General features: G+C 39.5%; 2 protein-coding genes and 1 non-coding gene across 26 annotated transcripts in view; 2 read left to right on the top strand and 1 right to left on the bottom strand.

Moving 5' to 3' along the window:
• The window catches only part of LOC118506209 (nephrin-like), a 238,616-nt gene extending 232,548 nt beyond the window's left edge, over positions 1–6,068 (top strand). For 8 of the 9 annotated variants that reach the window (XM_036043025.1, XM_036043021.1, XM_036043020.1 and 5 more), the window contains exons 20-24: positions 27–308; positions 3,842–3,987; positions 4,063–4,183; positions 4,559–4,653; positions 4,755–6,068. In XM_036043025.1, the coding sequence (XP_035898918.1) occupies positions 27–308; positions 3,842–3,987; positions 4,063–4,183; positions 4,559–4,653; positions 4,755–5,276 (1,166 nt within the window). In that variant the 3' untranslated portion in view covers positions 5,277–6,068. Of the gene's footprint in view, positions 1–26; positions 309–1,919; positions 2,067–3,841; positions 3,988–4,062; positions 4,184–4,558; positions 4,654–4,754 lie in introns of all 9 variants that reach the window. The other variant, XM_036043026.1, reaches the window with a different exon arrangement.
• Positions 6,069–6,720: 652 nt separating this feature from the next.
• On the bottom strand, positions 6,721–6,792 carry Trnae-uuc. Its single transcript has one exon. It is a non-coding gene; the product is annotated as a tRNA-Glu (tRNA).
• A 4,831-nt stretch (positions 6,793–11,623) lies between these two features.
• Positions 11,624–17,227, top strand: part of LOC118505772 (ryanodine receptor) — a 40,658-nt gene continuing 35,054 nt past the window's right edge. For all 16 annotated transcript variants that reach the window (XM_036042043.1, XM_036042041.1, XM_036042039.1 and 13 more), the window contains exon 1: positions 11,624–11,754. The gene's annotated coding sequence lies outside the window, so the exon portion shown is untranslated. The remainder of the gene's footprint in view (positions 11,755–17,227) is intronic.

Below are 17,227 nucleotides of genomic sequence, written 5' to 3'. Positions count from 1 at the left end.
GTGGGTTCCGTTCCGTCCGTTTTCAGACCCTCCACCAACCGATACCGCATCGTCCGTGCTCGGCAGTAAGCCACCGCTGGAATCTTCATCCTTCCTAGGGCCCTCGTCACCGGTGGGACCGTCCGGGCTGGTGCTGCTTGGAATTGGGGTCGCGGCCGGCATCTGCCTGGTACTGCTCAATATCCTTCTTATCGGATTCTGTCTCTACCGGCGCGGACTGCCCGGTGCGAGTCCCGGTGCACATCGGGCACGCCGTGGACGCCACAAACACAGCAACACAGGACCGTACGCTGCTGGTGGCAGTGGTGGTAATGGTTGTTTCCTTCCCATAGCGAAATGGTCCGTTTCCGGTTGCTCTTGCCCAGCCTAGTTGGATTTTTCTCCTTACTTTTTATTCCTTTGCTCGCTCGCTCTCTCTCACGTGAGAGTGTCTTGGTTTCATTGGGTTTCCACTAGTACGACCGACTCGCCATCCACGTCGCTTTCTTTACCCCATCGGATAGTCGTTAAGTCAGCTTTACCTTACAGCTTTGTTTCTTCATCGCTCATCGTCGTCAGCCTGCGGTCGGGATAGATTTGTTGTTAATTATTTTTTAATATCCTCCCTTTTGCTTGGGCTGTTCCACGGCAGCATTCACTTATCCTTTTTTTTTTTGTGCGAACGAATTTGTTGCGGATACCAGCTACCTACCTGTTGTGTTAACAGTGCACAGTGGGCTATTTGGAACAATGTTTTGGATAAAATCTTTTATTTTTTTACTAGTTCATGAAATAAGACGCTTCTTTTAAATTTTATTGCACAATAATTTAATTTAATAGTTCCCAAACTTAACTGTCAGACGTTAACTTTAATTATGACTTAGCGGAAAGTCATTGTTATTTTTTTACGCTTTCCCATGTACGTTTGGATTCGTCTCGAGGTTTTTAGACAAACATGCATAATTATTATTTAAATTAAGTAAGGCTTATGATCAAATTCCGTTATGAATTGCACCTGGCCGTATTGCTGAAGAACTAGTCATTAAAAAAACACCTATTCCTCTTTTTCTCTCAACGTCTACAATCTTTAAAAAAATTGTTCAAAGTGAATAACACACTTGTGAAAAACCTCATTAATTGAATTTCTTAAAACACCCTCATGCCCACCAAATTTTAAACGCCCATAGTGTGCAGCGCATGCTGTTCTGGGTGTTAATAGAGTGGACGAAAAATTATTTCCTCAAAGCCAGATATCGTTACATCTTTCGGTTGTTTTACCCACCGAACAACTGTTGATTTAATCTTTCTCCTTTTAGGCAGGGAAAACCATAAACTTTCAAATTAAAATTTAAATTCTAAAGAAAATTGCATCATTGTTATACTTTCAAGCAATTTGCAAACGAAACACCAAGCATATTTCCCAAGGTTGCAACTTTCCCGAGTGCAATGGAAGTGCATTCTAAGGTCCGCAGGGAAAAAAAACCCCACCACAGAACATTCCTCCAGCTGTTCCATCAACTTAAATGCGTAAATGTTTCCTACACAAAAAGGAAACTACACACACACACACAAAAACCAAGCTCCAAGCGCTTCGTTCCTTCTGTTGGGAAAGTGTTTTTTAACTTGCTTTCATGTTTCTAGTTTTTTCATTCGCTTTTTTAACCTTTCAGTTTTGTTCAGGTTTTGTTTAACTGTACCTTTCGTTTGCATTTATTTCTGTTTCGTTTCATTTGCTGTTGCTGCTGTTGCTGTTTGCTGCTCCGACGACTGATAAAACACGCACCGCGCGCACTTGCCGAATATTGAAAACGTTCCAAACGGTGAACCGACGCACACCGTACGGACGCGCATTTACGCATCCCCACGCGCTCACATACTCTGGCGAAACCACTTGACCACTTCCGTACCGTACACACACACGCACGTTTTCCCCCATCCAGCATCGGACGCGACGATACCGGTGGAGCTGAGCGAAAAGGCGGAACTGCCCAGCTTCGTGATATTTTGCTTCGCGTTCGCCGGACTCTGTTTGCTGATCGTGAACGCTGCCCTCGTGGTCTGCTTCATCGTGAGGAAGCGGGCTAAAGGTAAACTAACAGACCCAGTTTTTGTTTCCACCATTTTATTTTGTTTTTTGTGTATCGTCTGTCTCTTCTCTCTTAAGTCCTGGTTGAAAAATGGGATGCTTTTTTTGTATCGTTCGGTGCCTTACTACAACACATCAAACGAACGATGTTTTCTAACATCAGCTTAAATTTGTTCACAGCTACACAGTTTTGTGGTGCGTTTGTTTTGCCTTTTTTTGTCGTTGTTGTTGTTGTGTTAGTTGAATTTTATTTCCAAACCAGATGTTTCATCGCATTCATCAGCTTGATGGGGAAGCAAACAAAACACAAAGTTTCCTTTTTGGTTTTGAATCGAAATTTTTTAAATAAAATCCTGGATTTTATTTTTATTTTAAAAAGTATTTGAATCATGAAATCTTCATATGTTGATAGTACTTCAATTATTCAAATAAAAGCATTATTTTCAAAAACTAAGTATTTTTAAATTTATAAAGTTATTTGGTTTAGCTCTGGTTTAGAAATTATTTACAATATTTCCAATTTATTTTGTTTAAAAATTTATATTTATTATCACTTACTTATAAGCAATACTTCATCGGCATATAAATTATAAACGCCTAAAAGTATGCAAACACTAGTTAGATTTCATTAGATTATTTTCATAAGGAGTATAATATTGACTTGTAAAAACGTAAAAATCGTCGGTCAGTAAACACACCTAAACTTTTTTTTACTTTTTCCTAAATTTTTTTTTGAATGAAGCTTATTGCATAGCACAGCAATTAGGGAGCAACTACCTTCAACGCCATTTTAAGCAGAACACATGTTTTTTTTAAGAAGTAACTCTCTTTGAAAGTTTTAGACAACAAGTTTGAATATATTTTGCTACGAAGCACATACATATTACAATACATTCACACTTTTAGCACAAACCAGCAATTCCAGCTGGTTTTGCACTTGTCATTAATTAGACCCGCACCAAGCACCATTCGTTAAACAAATGGACAATCTTTAATCTGCACAACGATAACTAAAAAAACCCCAACCACAGTACACCAGTAGCGCCAAACTATGCAGAGGTGTAATAATTTAAATTGTTGTCGATTACCCTCAAGGCTGATAATCCCGACAATCAAACCACAAATCAGACCATCGCTCAAACCTCATAGAACCGGCCGGCGGCTCTAGGAAAGCGCCGACCGGGGGTTTTCCACCGGCCGAACCGTTCCTGTCCCGGGGCTTTCGCTGTAACAAAGCCTTACGACCACAGGTGTCAACGGGAACATCAATCATGATTATAACTTTTCATCGAACAATGTCATCAGTGAAAACAATACACAAATTCGTCCTCCGGCTAATCTGTGCGCTCGGCAAGGAATGTGGCATAATCGGAGATTACTGTTGCCGCTATTATTATTGGTGTCGTTTGTTTCCTTATGCGTTTTTTTTTTTGGTTTTGTTTCGGCTCAAAGTTTTTGTGGTGTGTTATGTACGCCTATCTTCTATTATCAATCATATTGCTATGCAAATTATGGCCATCCAACCATCAAACCAAGGGGACCCATTAGTGAGCGTTTGCGGGATTGATTTATGATGCGTTGAAACCGAAATCAAGACACTCTTTTTTTAATGGCTGAGCACTCTAGTGTGCGATAGAGGCATCATAACGCTTGTTGAACGATAACTACCATAGAAGGGAGACTAATAGGGATACCGGAAACTGACCACGCGCCCACTGTTCGTATATAAAGAAATCGGAACCTTACATATGATTTTTGTTTTTTGGAAATGTATAGACTCATCCAACCCAAACAGTAAATCGGCTACGATCGAAATGTATGCGCCCAGCTCGTACAACGATACCGTCACCGGAGAGACACTGTCGAGCGTTTCGGAGAAGAGCGATGCATATTCGAACGATGGCAGTCAGCAAGACTTCATGGTAAGCGTGTCAAGCACAATAGGCGGGATATCGTTTCTAATCTGAATAAACATGCTTCATTTCCCGGACTTTTAGGATGAAACACGGAAAAGAGCGGTTTCAACGTACCTTATCGACGGAGGAGAAATGCAACCACCGAGATACCAGCCGGAAAGCAGTTTACCTCACTACGCAAGCAATACTGGCACGGATAATGGTAAGTTTTGCTAATGATTGCCAAATATATTCATTGCACAGTTAAAGCTCTCTAAAAAGTTCTTCGAAAGCGAATTTTTCATGCGTTGCGTGAAATGTTTCACGAAACACGATGAAATATTTCAATTGCAGGGCTGCTCATCATTAGGACTAAGAATTCCATTCTCATATTATTTTGGACAATTTCTTTTATTTATTTATTGAGGCATTGGGTCCCAGAAACCTCATTCGTCTCTTTTCATTTTGGTCAATCAATTTTTATGCTTGAGTCCCATGAAATGTGGATAGAAAGTCAAGGGTCGTAAAGAATTGTTGCTCTACTGCTTTGACTCTAGTGAAGCGTCGTAAAAAATGAAAACTTTATATTTTTCTACAGGATACAATCAAGCGGGACCCGTCGAGCATCTCAAAAACTCCACTATGGATGGCTCGTACTATCATATGAACAATGACCGTTTCTATCCGCCTATGGTAGGTAACACCGTAACGCTTCAAAGCACTGAAGCTTATGGAAAGCTTCTCACGCTACAAAAGCTCTTTTACCAATTGGCGCTACTGATTTGCCTTTCCAGGACTATCCGGGCGTCGAGTTTCCTACACCTCCACTTCCCATACTACCCTCCGTAGCCCCAACGGAAAGCTCGTCCGAAACGTTACGACGAGTTGCCCGAACGATGGTACCGCCACCGGATGTAACGCATCACACACACCACCGAACCCATCTGCACGATGGCAGCGGCAGTCTCTCGTCGACGATTCCACTCGGCAGTCTCAATGCCAGTATTTCACAAGCCGTCCAATCAACGCCCAAACAACCGCCAGGCATCCTGAAAGATCCCAAGCGTAGCAACAGTTCCGCCAGCGGTAGTCACACCTATTCAACACTGCCACACCAGCAGCAGCTGTACAGTGTGCACAACCCATCGCCGATACCATCGGATCAGTATGTTGGAGGACCAAGCGGTGGTTTCTTGGTTATGGAACCGCATGGACATGCCATGAACGTTGGTACCAGTGCGGGAAGTAGTCTGTTGATGGGAGCGTACGATCCACCGTCCGTAGGGTATACTGATTCTGACGGACATCTTGTTTAGTGGAATGCTGATGCACGGGAAACCACATAAATGACCACGTGTAATATTGTGGCTAAGTATCGGTATCGGTTCAATAGGCTTGTGGTAGTCAGCATTTGTTTCAGGTAAAAACATTACTTTGAACTGTGTAATCTGCAAAGTTTGATGAATTAAAATAGTCTATAGAATTTTAAAAATATGGTGTCAAAAGCAGTAAGTTGCCAAACATCGAAAGTTTAATTTTCTCTTTTAAGTTTACGTCCCCAAACAATATTATATGTAATCCACACGCAGCCCATGTGAAGTACCAAAGCTTAAATGAAATTTAAAAAATGACAGCTATTGGAAAAGTTATGGTCGATGTCAATTAAATGCAGGAAGCATCCAAGTTTTTTTAAGGAAAAGGTACAATTTAGTTTTTTTACAAAATACATAAAGTTTTGTTTGCCTTACCAATTCAAAAATTGACAATAACTCATCATGATATTTTATTAAATTCGTTCAACAAAAGGCGTAAAGTTATCTTAAAACTTTTCTCACTGAATGGAAGTCCCTTCAAATATTGCTTAAAAGTGTTTTTTATCATACCGTTAAGTTTATACGAAAATTTTTTATCAAGTTTACGTTACCCTTTCACTTGTACATACATCAATACATTTTATTAGAATTTAAATAAAAAATTATAGGCCAAAGACATGAATATTGTTGCCGTAGAAGTTAACAAGCAAGAACCAATTTTAAACAATTTTACCTTTAGTTTTACGATCAAACCTGTGTCAATAATTTGTAAACCATAAAAGCATTTTAAACGAACGCATTTTTCAAACGAAACTGCCAAACGATTGTTGAAATACCTACAACAAACGCTTTGTACACTTACTTCACCCTCCTTCTATAAACAGGTTTTTTATACCTATCTTTTCATGGTCTATATACACCCCCTTTTATACCTCATACATAGAAGGATCTCGCAAACGCAAAATAGGTTTTATACTTCGCACTATTTTTGCGTTATTATTTTTTAAATCCGTGCAATAAAAAAAGGAATACACAATTCCTTCCGACAAAAACAAAACAAATATTTATGTAATGCACATATGTAAACCGTCACTGATCAGCATGATGTACATCGAACAGGTAGATAGAAAAGGTAGAATAAACAAATGTTTTATTACACATTACATATAGATAGTGTATTTCGAAATGCGTAACGTAAAGCTAACCAAGCGCAGGTAACGGGCGTGTGTAAGAAAATATTGGCGACACCACATACAAAAACCGCAAACTCTGAATGATGAGTATAAGTTTTGAAAGGAAATAAAGCGAAACTGTATATAAAGTTACGTGTGTGAATGAATACTTCAATTTACAAACCTCGATGACATAATAACTTTTATTGCATATTAATGACCTTTATTTTAGCAAAAGATAGTAAATGATAGAAGAAGGCATAAATAAAAAGATTTTCCCATACCGGGAATCGAACCCGGGCCTTCTGGGTGAAAGCCAGATATCCTAGCCACTAGACCATATGGGAGATACGTCTTCCGCTGATCAGCTTTTCAATTTGAGTTTGAAAAACTGACCCTAACATCGAACTCAAAATAACAATATTAAGATATGTTGGAACAATTTAAATAAGGACCAAAAACACTAATTTATAATTTTCTACTCATTAAATATTATAAGTTCACATAAAACAGGTGAGGTCACTCTCGAATGTCGTTTTGAAATCAGTTGAGAGATTTTTACAAGTTTTTTTTTTTCATAAATTGTGATAGTCTTAATATTATCCTGAATAATATTACAATTTATAGGGAAAATTTGTTTCGCAATATATTGTTCATTGGAAATCTAAAATGAAACACAAAAGTTTTCTTTATAAAAATTAACTTCACCTTTTTAGATAAAAGGTACAAAAACCATTCAAATATTGAAAGAAACATATTTTACGATGGAGGCGCTAGTACATCATGGAGACGCCTGGTACTTTGTAAATTTCAAACTTTGGATTTTCCTTTCTAAATTTTTATAAACTATTGCTAACATCAGCGATTTAATGATTACACATGTATTGACAAAAAAAATCAAAAAACTGCTTTACGTTTTCAAAACTGTTTTACATAAATTTTTGTTATTTTTCCATTCAAAAATCGAAACGGCTCTTAATAATATTTGTTATAATACATTTTTCGGTAGGTTAAACTTAATAAGTATAATCGTTACAATAGATTTTCCAATTATTAAGAGCAATTTACGAACAAAATAACTTACATCAGTGCATCAAACTCGCTTCAAAATCCAAACAGCGCACCGCGTAAACCAAATATGCATCTCAATTCATCCGCAAGCTTCGTTACTCAAAACCCATTCCCCAGGGGCAAGTTTGTTGCTTTGAAATTAAAAATAAATTCCCAATTTCCTTCCCCACCACGCCAATGCCTAACAGCTGATCAATCAGGCAACGCTGCCACTGCGGAAAGTAATGCTTCACTTGCCGTCAACAGTGCTGACAAGTATATGTCCCGTCTCTAAGCAACGTCGATGCTTGCTGCTGCTTTCCGCACCAACACAACGACAACGACGTAGCGAATGCGTACCTATTACAACAGCCCAAGTACATTGGGAGCAAAAAAGGCAGCCGAAAAACACCAATCAACAAATGCTAGACCTACTTCACATCACACAAACTATGCCACACTAAGCGATGGGGGAATGCTTTTACTTGCTTGCCTGTTGCATGTATGGGTGTGGTGCTTTGCCGGCTAGCCGAAGAAGGCCAACCAAACGGGTAGCTGTTGCGCATGCCGTCAACCAAACCGCAATCCAGCTGTCTGAAAACATTTTCACTGGCAGAAGCTAACCGTCGAACGGAAAGGCAAGGAAAACAGGGTTCACGAGGTGCGGAAAGCGTTTGTTATGGTCGAATCCTGCAGTAATAGCCAACCGACGGCTTGCAAACCAACAGAACGTGCGTGGCCTAGCTTCGGAAACTGCTCGAAACACGAACGACGGACGCACACATACGAATGCAGCGGTCAACTTCTGTAAATGTAATGGTGTCGAGCGATGCTCAGTGCTGAGTTGGTCAACATTTTCCAACGGTTTTCCCAGTGAATCATGCGGAAAGAAGAAATATAGTAAATGAAATAAATATTTTTAATGCTTATGTTTACTTCAACTATTACCTAGAATGTAAAATCTTGGAACTTTTTAAAATAATTTCAGATAAACAAGCAACAACCAAAGCAAAATAGGAGCATTTTTATTCCAAGATTCAATTCAACCCTGCCCATCAGATACCCGCAATCTCGATGGAGACGGTTCGGCTTAGCTCGTGCACTGCAACAGTCGAGAGCGGGTTTTCAGTCGAGATCGAAACAAGGCCACCGAAGGCCACGCATTTCCGTGTATTTCCTCCTCCTGAAGGTTCCTTTCAGTAAGGGGGGAGCAAGAAAGGCACACAAACAGGAGCCGTTGTGCAAGTAGCACACGGGGAACGGTACGGTGTTTTTTTTTTTTTTTTGCTCTTCTTATTTATTGCCACACTGCTCATCGAACGTTAGTTGGATGGATCAATTATTCAAACGCATTCCAGCAGTTTCTCGCGACATAGTGTGAAGTGCAGCTAGACCTCGAGCAAGTGGCAGCTAACGTGTAATTTTACATCATCCGAGTGGAATAAATGTGGAGCACATTGATTGAGCAATTACACTTTTCGATTCTTTAGAAAAAAAAACGGTTTTAAGTAGTTTTGAAACTGTGCTGGTGTTACAGTGAATACTTTGTAAATTTGTTTATGTTCTTTATTAATAATTAACTATGTTGTTCTCCATGTGGTTTAAAATTTCCCTCCCAAAAATCATAGTATCACGTTTTTCAAACATTCCCTTTGTGTTCGGCTATAAGCGACTAGTTGTACCCGTGCGTGTGGTTACAGTGCACGCAAAGAACGGTAGCGTTTGTGCGTGAAAGTTTTTCGCGCGCATAAATAAAATTAGCTCACGAATCGCTCTTCCGTCTCGGTCAGTCTCGACAGTTAGCAGGCAAGACCCCCTTCTCTATACATTCCCTCACATTCCACCGTCCCACTCTCTCCGGTTTCAAACAGATATGAAGTAACAAAAAACAACGAGAGTTTTCGATGGAAGGTGAAAAATGATTGTTGAAAATTTCCACCATCCCTTCCCCGATGTCCGCCGAGTGTCTTTTTGAGCGCTCCTCGCACTAATTCCTCACATCAGCGACAAAAAAACCCCGTAAACCAGGGTAGTGCAGTGATTCATCAAAATAATAAAAAAAAAGTGCTGCTTCGTTTGCTTGCTGCCAAAACGTTTCGCAGGAAGGGCGAACGAATACAAAATTCGTTCAAATATTGAAGGTAGCGAGGAATCCGTCGCAAGATGATACATTTACCCGTTTTATGAACTGTGAAACGGTTCACGTTGATATTCTGAACCGTTTGCTTCTTTTGCTGCTTTTGAAGGTGGACGAAAACAAAACATTATTTATTACAGACAGTTTGATGGATGTTGTAATGGACTACAACGGTTTTAATTGTCTCTTTTTTGTTGAAAAAAAAGAGTTAAGGTGTTTAAGTTTAACATTTTTTATTCTCTTACCTTAGTGTACAGAAATTAGGGAACTAATAAAGAACAGAAACAATAGTTCGAAATACTCCTCTAAATACAACTAATATTGGATTTTAGCTACAAACGTGGTTGTTAGCTTCATGGACCACATCCTCGATGGAGGCGCCCAGTCATTTGTAGCGATATAGCAATTTTAGCAAAACAATTCTTCGTACCCGGGGATGGCTCTTTGATACGTAGGCATTTTTGTATAATATCTGAGCTTGTTATCATTACAGTGAAATAATACTTGTTGTTAAATAATTATTCAAAACGAAATTTAAAGCTAAAATGCATAATCATTATTATTCTAAATTAAATTTAAAAAATAGAAAATGGAAATTACTTTAAAAATAAACAATGCACAACAAACAGCCAAATAAAAATTTAAAAAAAAATAATTTATTTTAAATATATACCCATAGTCCCTCACAATGAATGGCTCTTTACCTCACTTATATACTTTAAAGAAATCTAGTTCATAATCATTAAGCTAAATAAGTGGAACTAAAAACAAAGGCAGCAGCTATAGAAACGACGCAAAAAATAAGATCTTTTACAAAAAAATGGTTAAATCTGTCTTTCAAAAAGTTATGATAAAGTTAAAGCAGCAATTCAAAGATCTCAATTTACACCCATGAATATCAACATCACATTAAGCGCAAAGTTTTTTCTTTTTTTTGTACTCATTTTTCTCTCCTTCTCTCTCAACAATACGAAACCTTGTAACTGCCTCAAATTTGACTGTTCCGTTTCAATTTGCAACCATACACCATTTCTTGAATGTTCATGTTTGATTATGCTTTATAAATAGCACGCCTAAGAATACACTCTGCGGCTTTTGCTTCAAATCTTCGGCTCGGTTCAAGGAAACAACATTCTGCATTTTGAACTGCTTTCGGTATCGAGATCAAACGAAGCGAATCGCTGAATTTACTCTTCAAGCGCTCTAATTCTATAGGAAAGTAATTAATTAATTTAATTATCAGCTGTACGCGATATCAGTTCTTGTCTTATTTTGGGGCAGAGCAATGAAATTGCTTAAGTTAATGCAATTAAGCTTGATTGTTATGACTGGTTAATTATGAAGTCTTAATAAGGAAAATTCAAGAAACTCAGGTACAACATAAAAAACTAACTAGAGTCTCGCCATACTTCTAACTCTTTAACCTAATTGAATACAATACATCGAGATCAATATCTTGCATTGTTCAAGCCGTTGGTAACATGTTACACATTATTTACAACCCACTACCTAATCCCCAAAATCAATAACCTCTCCTTTTCACGACAAAGCCATCACTTTACGATCATTTCGCATTAAGCGCGACAAATTACATGAATTTCACAATCATTTTTCAACAAAAAAAACATTTTACACAACTTCCCCCCCTGAACGAAATTGCAAAAGCCTGATGATTGAGGAAGAATTCCTTGGTGCCACACCATCATCGAGAAATTAAACTACCGAATATTTTACCGAAGCAAATTTGCCTGCCCGGCAAGGTTTTGACTTACAAAAAAAAAGCCGTGGTAGAACAGAACGGAAAGCAAGAAAAACAAAACACGGACCGCACCGAAACGGTCAGCCAGAAGCAGTTGCCCCCGGGGACGGCCAGGCTAGATGATATTTTTGTACTGCGTGCCCGCGCCACCGTATCTCGGGAGACAGGTCGAGACAGGCGAGTTCGCTGGTTTTTCGCGCACTTCGTTCGATCTTAAAATATCGACCCCAAGGAACGCACCCATTCGTAGTCGAGCCGTGGAAGAGTGAACATCGAGCGAGAGTTTTTTGCCTGTCGTCCGCCGTTGCGCCAGTCGGTGCGCAACACACAGAGCATACCCGTGTGTCTGTCGTGGCCGGGAAGGTAGGTGTGTGGAGCCAGCTAGTAGTCGCCAGCAGCAACCTCAAAACCGGGCCGTGGATTACGGTTTTTGACTGCTGTGCTGATTTCATAATTGAGTGTGTGCGTGTGTGCTGGCTTATATGTCCAGCGCTGGAGCATAGTGCTGTTGACCGATTAGCAACCTAAGTGAATCTCCAACAGTGAGCCATGGTGAAAATTACGTTAGATAATCGCAGCTATCTGTGAAGTGCACCTACATTATGTATGCAAATGCTCCATCGCAGAGCCCAGTGCACAATTCCGGGTTGATCTGCAATCTCCCCCGGGGGTTGTGGATATAATTAAATTGATCCTGACGTCGATCCTTGCTTCCGGAATGGCCTAGGATGACGGAAAAAAATCCGGCCCAGGGTTGTGTGAAAAATAATATGGCTCCGTGTGAAGAGAGCAACCCCAAAGCGAGAAGAAAAAAAGTTAAGGTGGCCGAGCCAAAGTGGCAAGTGAAAAGTTTTATTTTTAAATACCTCCTCGAGAGCGCACCCGAAACCGGCCGCCGTCAATGTTTTCTTGCTCTTCCCGGCTACTGAGTTTCTGGTGCTGTTGCTACTACTGCCGAGTGGTTACCGTCACCAAGTGACAGCAGCAGGAAAAAACCAACAACAACAACAACACCAGCTACAACAGCAGCAACGACAAGCAGTGGTGCAAGCAGAACCGAAACACAGCTTCTTGCCCCGAAAACGCGCGATCTGTCGGTCGCCCGGTCGTGCCGGGTCAAAGTTAGCCAACACAAACCAATTATTCTGTGTGTGCATTTATGCGTGCGAGTGTGCGTGTGTGTGTGTATTGGTGAGTGCTTGCACAAAGTTGAAGATGCGCGTGCGCTTGCAGATCTTCCCGTCATGCCGGCATCTAGGATGCGCGCTGGTTTTACCAAGAGATATCGTACAACCATCCGACGGTGCTCTCTAGAGAAAAAAGGAGCGAAAAGCGAGTTTATTTTCGTATGAGATATTGTGAGCGTAATGTTTTACAACCCCATTCTATTACAACACGTGAAAATGTGTGTGTGAGAGAGAGGGAAAATGTGCGTACTGGTGCGAGTGAACCCAACGCGGGATCAAACGTCTGTTGCATCAGACCGGAGCGTTAAACCATTCACTCATACTACTGTGCGTCGTGTTTCGATAGTGCTTAAGTTGTTTTGATAGTGAACAAACCGTGCTGCTGGAAAAGCAACCATATTTGTGATGGAAAATTTGAGATGTAAACATGATGTGGCTCAATAGCAGTGTTGCAACAGTTAGGGTTGGGTTGAGCGTGTGGATAATTGGAAAGAAAGAAACAGTGCTATCGACTTCAGAACGGGATGCTTTGGATATTATCTTCTGCATGGATTATTTACGTAAAAGTCCAGAAACTGCAATCTGGAATAATACGATAAGGTAAGAAAGAAATAAAGTATTAGAAAGCGCTACTTTTCTAAACACACAAAGAGACCGGTATCAAATCCCATCTAGATCACAATCCCACGAACGCAGGATTACTCAAAATTGCAAGAATATTGAGTTAAAGAATTCAAAAATTTCAGACTAAGACCTCTTCAGGCTGAAGTGGCAAAGAAAAAGTATATGTTAAAATTGTGAAACAGTGTGTGGTAAACACTAGAGTAGATATGCCTTCCGAACGCTAGTTCTTGGAGCGTTCAGTGTTATTCATGGTGCAGGATTAAAGTAAGAAAGGCAGGATCTAAAAAAAGAAAAAAATGGATTGAAAATTATCATTTTTTAGTGCAATAACTAGTCAAATAGTCACAGTCCGAGACGGCTAAAATCTCGAGTAAACACAAATGCCTCACCATCCAATTATGTATGATGTGGTCACTGATCTCTTGGAGATGTTGTATCAAACCTCAACCGACAAAGAACCAATACTCAGCTTGTAATGGAATCTTAACTCCAAAAGACATTTTGTTTGGCATTACTTTAAACTAATTTGTAAGATAATCATAAATCCACTCAACTCACTTAACTCCACTTAACTCAACAGAACTGGAATATCGTCCGCACCAGCTCGCTATTCACGGGATTGACCATCTATTTTATTTTATATTTTAAGGATTACGGCTTGACGCCGTATTGTCAGATTGACCATCTAGCTAAGGGTAAAATCAAGTCGAGCAAGCTCAGAAATTGCAGTCCTAGTACTCTCAAGAATATCATACCAAAGAGAAAAAAGGAATAGGATAAACATCATTTAAAGAAAAAGGTTTCATTGATGAGATTCCTGAAATGACTTCGTTTATTTTTTCCTTCAATTCAGTCTTCTCCGCCATAAATCATCCGGTAGAGCTCTGCCAAAATGGACTTACCAAATTGTAAGACTCATTCATTTATTTTGTCACCGCACGTTTGGCAACACGTCAAGAGCAGGATTTTCAAGCAAAAATACCACCACCTCCACCTCTGATTTCATAATATTGTGTAACAAACACATAACCATTGTGTAAAGTAGCATGTAAGGCTAGTTGGCTACGGGACAGTGCAAGAATTTCAGTTCATTGTCACCGACCGTCGGTATCGACCGGATGTACCAACCGGCTGAGCTGCTGCTGTGTTCGATGTGCTATTTTTACACATTGAACTCAAGATCTTCACTCTCACCATATGATCGAGACGGCTGCCCTGTGTGCTATATCTGCTGCCGGATACCTCACCAACTCTTGCATGAGCGGTTATTAGTATTTGAAAAGCGATGAAGTAATCGCCGTGTGTTATTAATGTCAGCGTACAGTCATATCTGGATATTATTTTTCTACCGACTGTAAAAGCAAACATGACTACGGATGCTTTCGTGAAGGATAAATTTAATATCACCTTAGCTTCCTGGTAACGTTTACGATTTTTTCTCAGCGGAAAATATTTGCTTAGCTTTTCTGTTGGCTGCAGGGCTACTAATAAAAATTATTTGATCTATCTTGGTGAAGAGTTAAAACACAAACGTTATTCAAATTTGAGAGAAGTCTTACTTCTTTAAAACTAAAAATAATCAAAAGAAGAATTCCACTATAAAATGGCACAAAACTTCATACCAAACACCATCCAAAATAGCAAACCCTTCATTGACATTCCAAAACAGCCCCGGCGGTGCCTAAGTTACTTCTAATTGGACCACTGTACTCACGAGAAAGGTCACACAAGCTGCATCATCAATCGCTTGTAATGGACGGGTTCACACGCTGGAATTTCACACTATTCATTATGTAGATCGTGTCTCTCCAGACAGTTTGCCTTTATTCCATGTGCAAGAATTCTCGGCAAAACATGGTTCGTGCGGGAGAATAATAATTAATTGCGCCAGCCAACACTTATGCGGTGATTGTTTTCGTTTGTCTTCATTCCGACCAAAATGGGTGAACGACGACTGCGCTGAACTACAGGGCATGCGATATGCAGAAAAGAACATTGTTTCACTCCCTTCGGTGGAAAGCTATGTTGGAAATGCTAATACCACAACGCCTTCCATCAAAAGGAATTTTTTGTTGAGAGACTCCAAAAGTATTGTAGATCCTTCACAAAGATTTAAGTATTTTAAACTAAGTGATAATTTATTCAAATTAAAATCAATCGAAATCAATCCTATTTTTTATTTCAAACGCAATTTCTATTCAACACAAAAGGAACACTACCAGCAATTAGAGCTTTAAGCTCTTTAATGCACTCTCTACCTCCAGTCACCGCTTCATCCGCTCCTTCTTGTGCGATCTTATCACGAAGGGTGTTGCTTCCTTCGTTCCCCATCCACCCTTAACAGACACTCAAACTTATCAAAATCCTTGTTACCCGGTTGCCGAGCGACAGGCTAATGAAAGGAAACGATACGACGCACTAATTACTTCCAGTTCGTGAGAATGTTTCGATTCGCTTGGGTGGCAGTGAAACTACGTTCGGTTTTTTGAGCACATTTATTTATGTGCCATTTTTGGGTTGATACGTTCAAGCGTTCCAAGCGGATGACAGTTTTTCATGGTCGATGTTTAATTGGAGATAGGAAGGAAAGCAAACAGCAAAGAACATCAGTTATTTATTTACTTTCAAGGGAACATTAAATTTTGGTGGAAAAATATCTAGAGGAGGGCAGACAGTGCCCAAAAATTGTAATAGTGAACACCCAGGACAAACAATATGAAGAATTTAATAAATAAGGAAAGGCAGTAGGCATCAGAATTTGAATATTTTGTCATTTTTTGTCGAAAATACCCACACCTTCGAACAATGTAACCAATACACAACCAAAATCGCGTCCTTTCTGTTGCTAACCACAACAGCTTTTCAGTTGAAAACAAGTACTTCAAGAGCAAGAAGCTATCTCTGGAGAAGTAACCACATCAAACAATAATATTCGAGCACGTCAGCATGGCTCTTCTGATTTTATTTCCATGCCCAACGTTATTTCAAACCCAGACTGTTTTCTGTACCCATAAAAAGGATTTAAATCACAAACATACAAGAGCTTTGATTGTGCAGAATCAACTTATCCTCTCCTTCGAACGTTTCGGGATTTTAATACATATAATGATACTTTTGAATCGCTCCAAAGTCTGATTAAAATAGAATACAGGGTTTCAAAACCTGTACGCAAACATTTGAATCACTCGGTGGAATGTTTCAACTGCTCAGTGGAATGTAGTAATCTAATAGTGGTAATTTGCAACCATAAAATGAAATGAAGCGGTCAGTAAGAGGAAATTTGAACTCGGCAGTGGAACTTTGCTATCGGTAAAACTATATTTCCTACTTATTTTTGTTTAAAAATCGTTGAAAAGTGTGAATCGACGATATTGTAAAACGAAATTTTTCAACTCTATAATTTAAAACAGTTGAACGCTAGCTACGGGTAAAATCAAGTCACAGGGAGCCAGAAATGGCAGCTCGAGACCTTTCTAGTAGAAGAATTGAACGAAACGCTCGACTGAAAATTAACAACTGATTGCAGCATTTCACAGTAGCGTTGTAAATCTCACATCACTGTATGCTATACTCCATTTTATGATTGCAAAGTTCCACAAAGAGCTTTCATAAAAACCATTGTACATTTAAAACATCCCTTTGGGACTTTCAAAAGATCCTTTGCATAGATCAAGTTCTATTACACTGCAATGTTCCATAGCCGCATTGCAAGATTCTATTAAATGATTGCAAAGTTCCAATATTCTACTATCCGTTTGAAACATCGCCATGATTTAATCAGAAGTTCCATCACATGGATCGAAACCCTGTAAGTCCGTATAAAGCCGAACATGGCCTTGACTGTCATTAAGCCAAGAAGACGATTTAGGAAAGATTCCATTATACCATGCACATTCTCCTGAGTGACTATCTGCATCAAAACCCTGCAATATCGAACATTCTAATGCATTTGCCGTAACAAAAACGCTGCAGCTGACGTTCAGCTTTCCATCGATAACATCCATTTAGTTATCCACCGCACAGTG

This window comes from Anopheles stephensi, chromosome 2, assembly GCF_013141755.1.
Source record: "Anopheles stephensi strain Indian chromosome 2, UCI_ANSTEP_V1.0, whole genome shotgun sequence".
Classification (NCBI taxonomy): Eukaryota; Metazoa; Arthropoda; class Insecta; order Diptera; family Culicidae; genus Anopheles; species Anopheles stephensi.
Note: the sequence above shows the minus strand (reverse complement) of the source record. Positions and strands in the feature narration are given on the sequence as shown.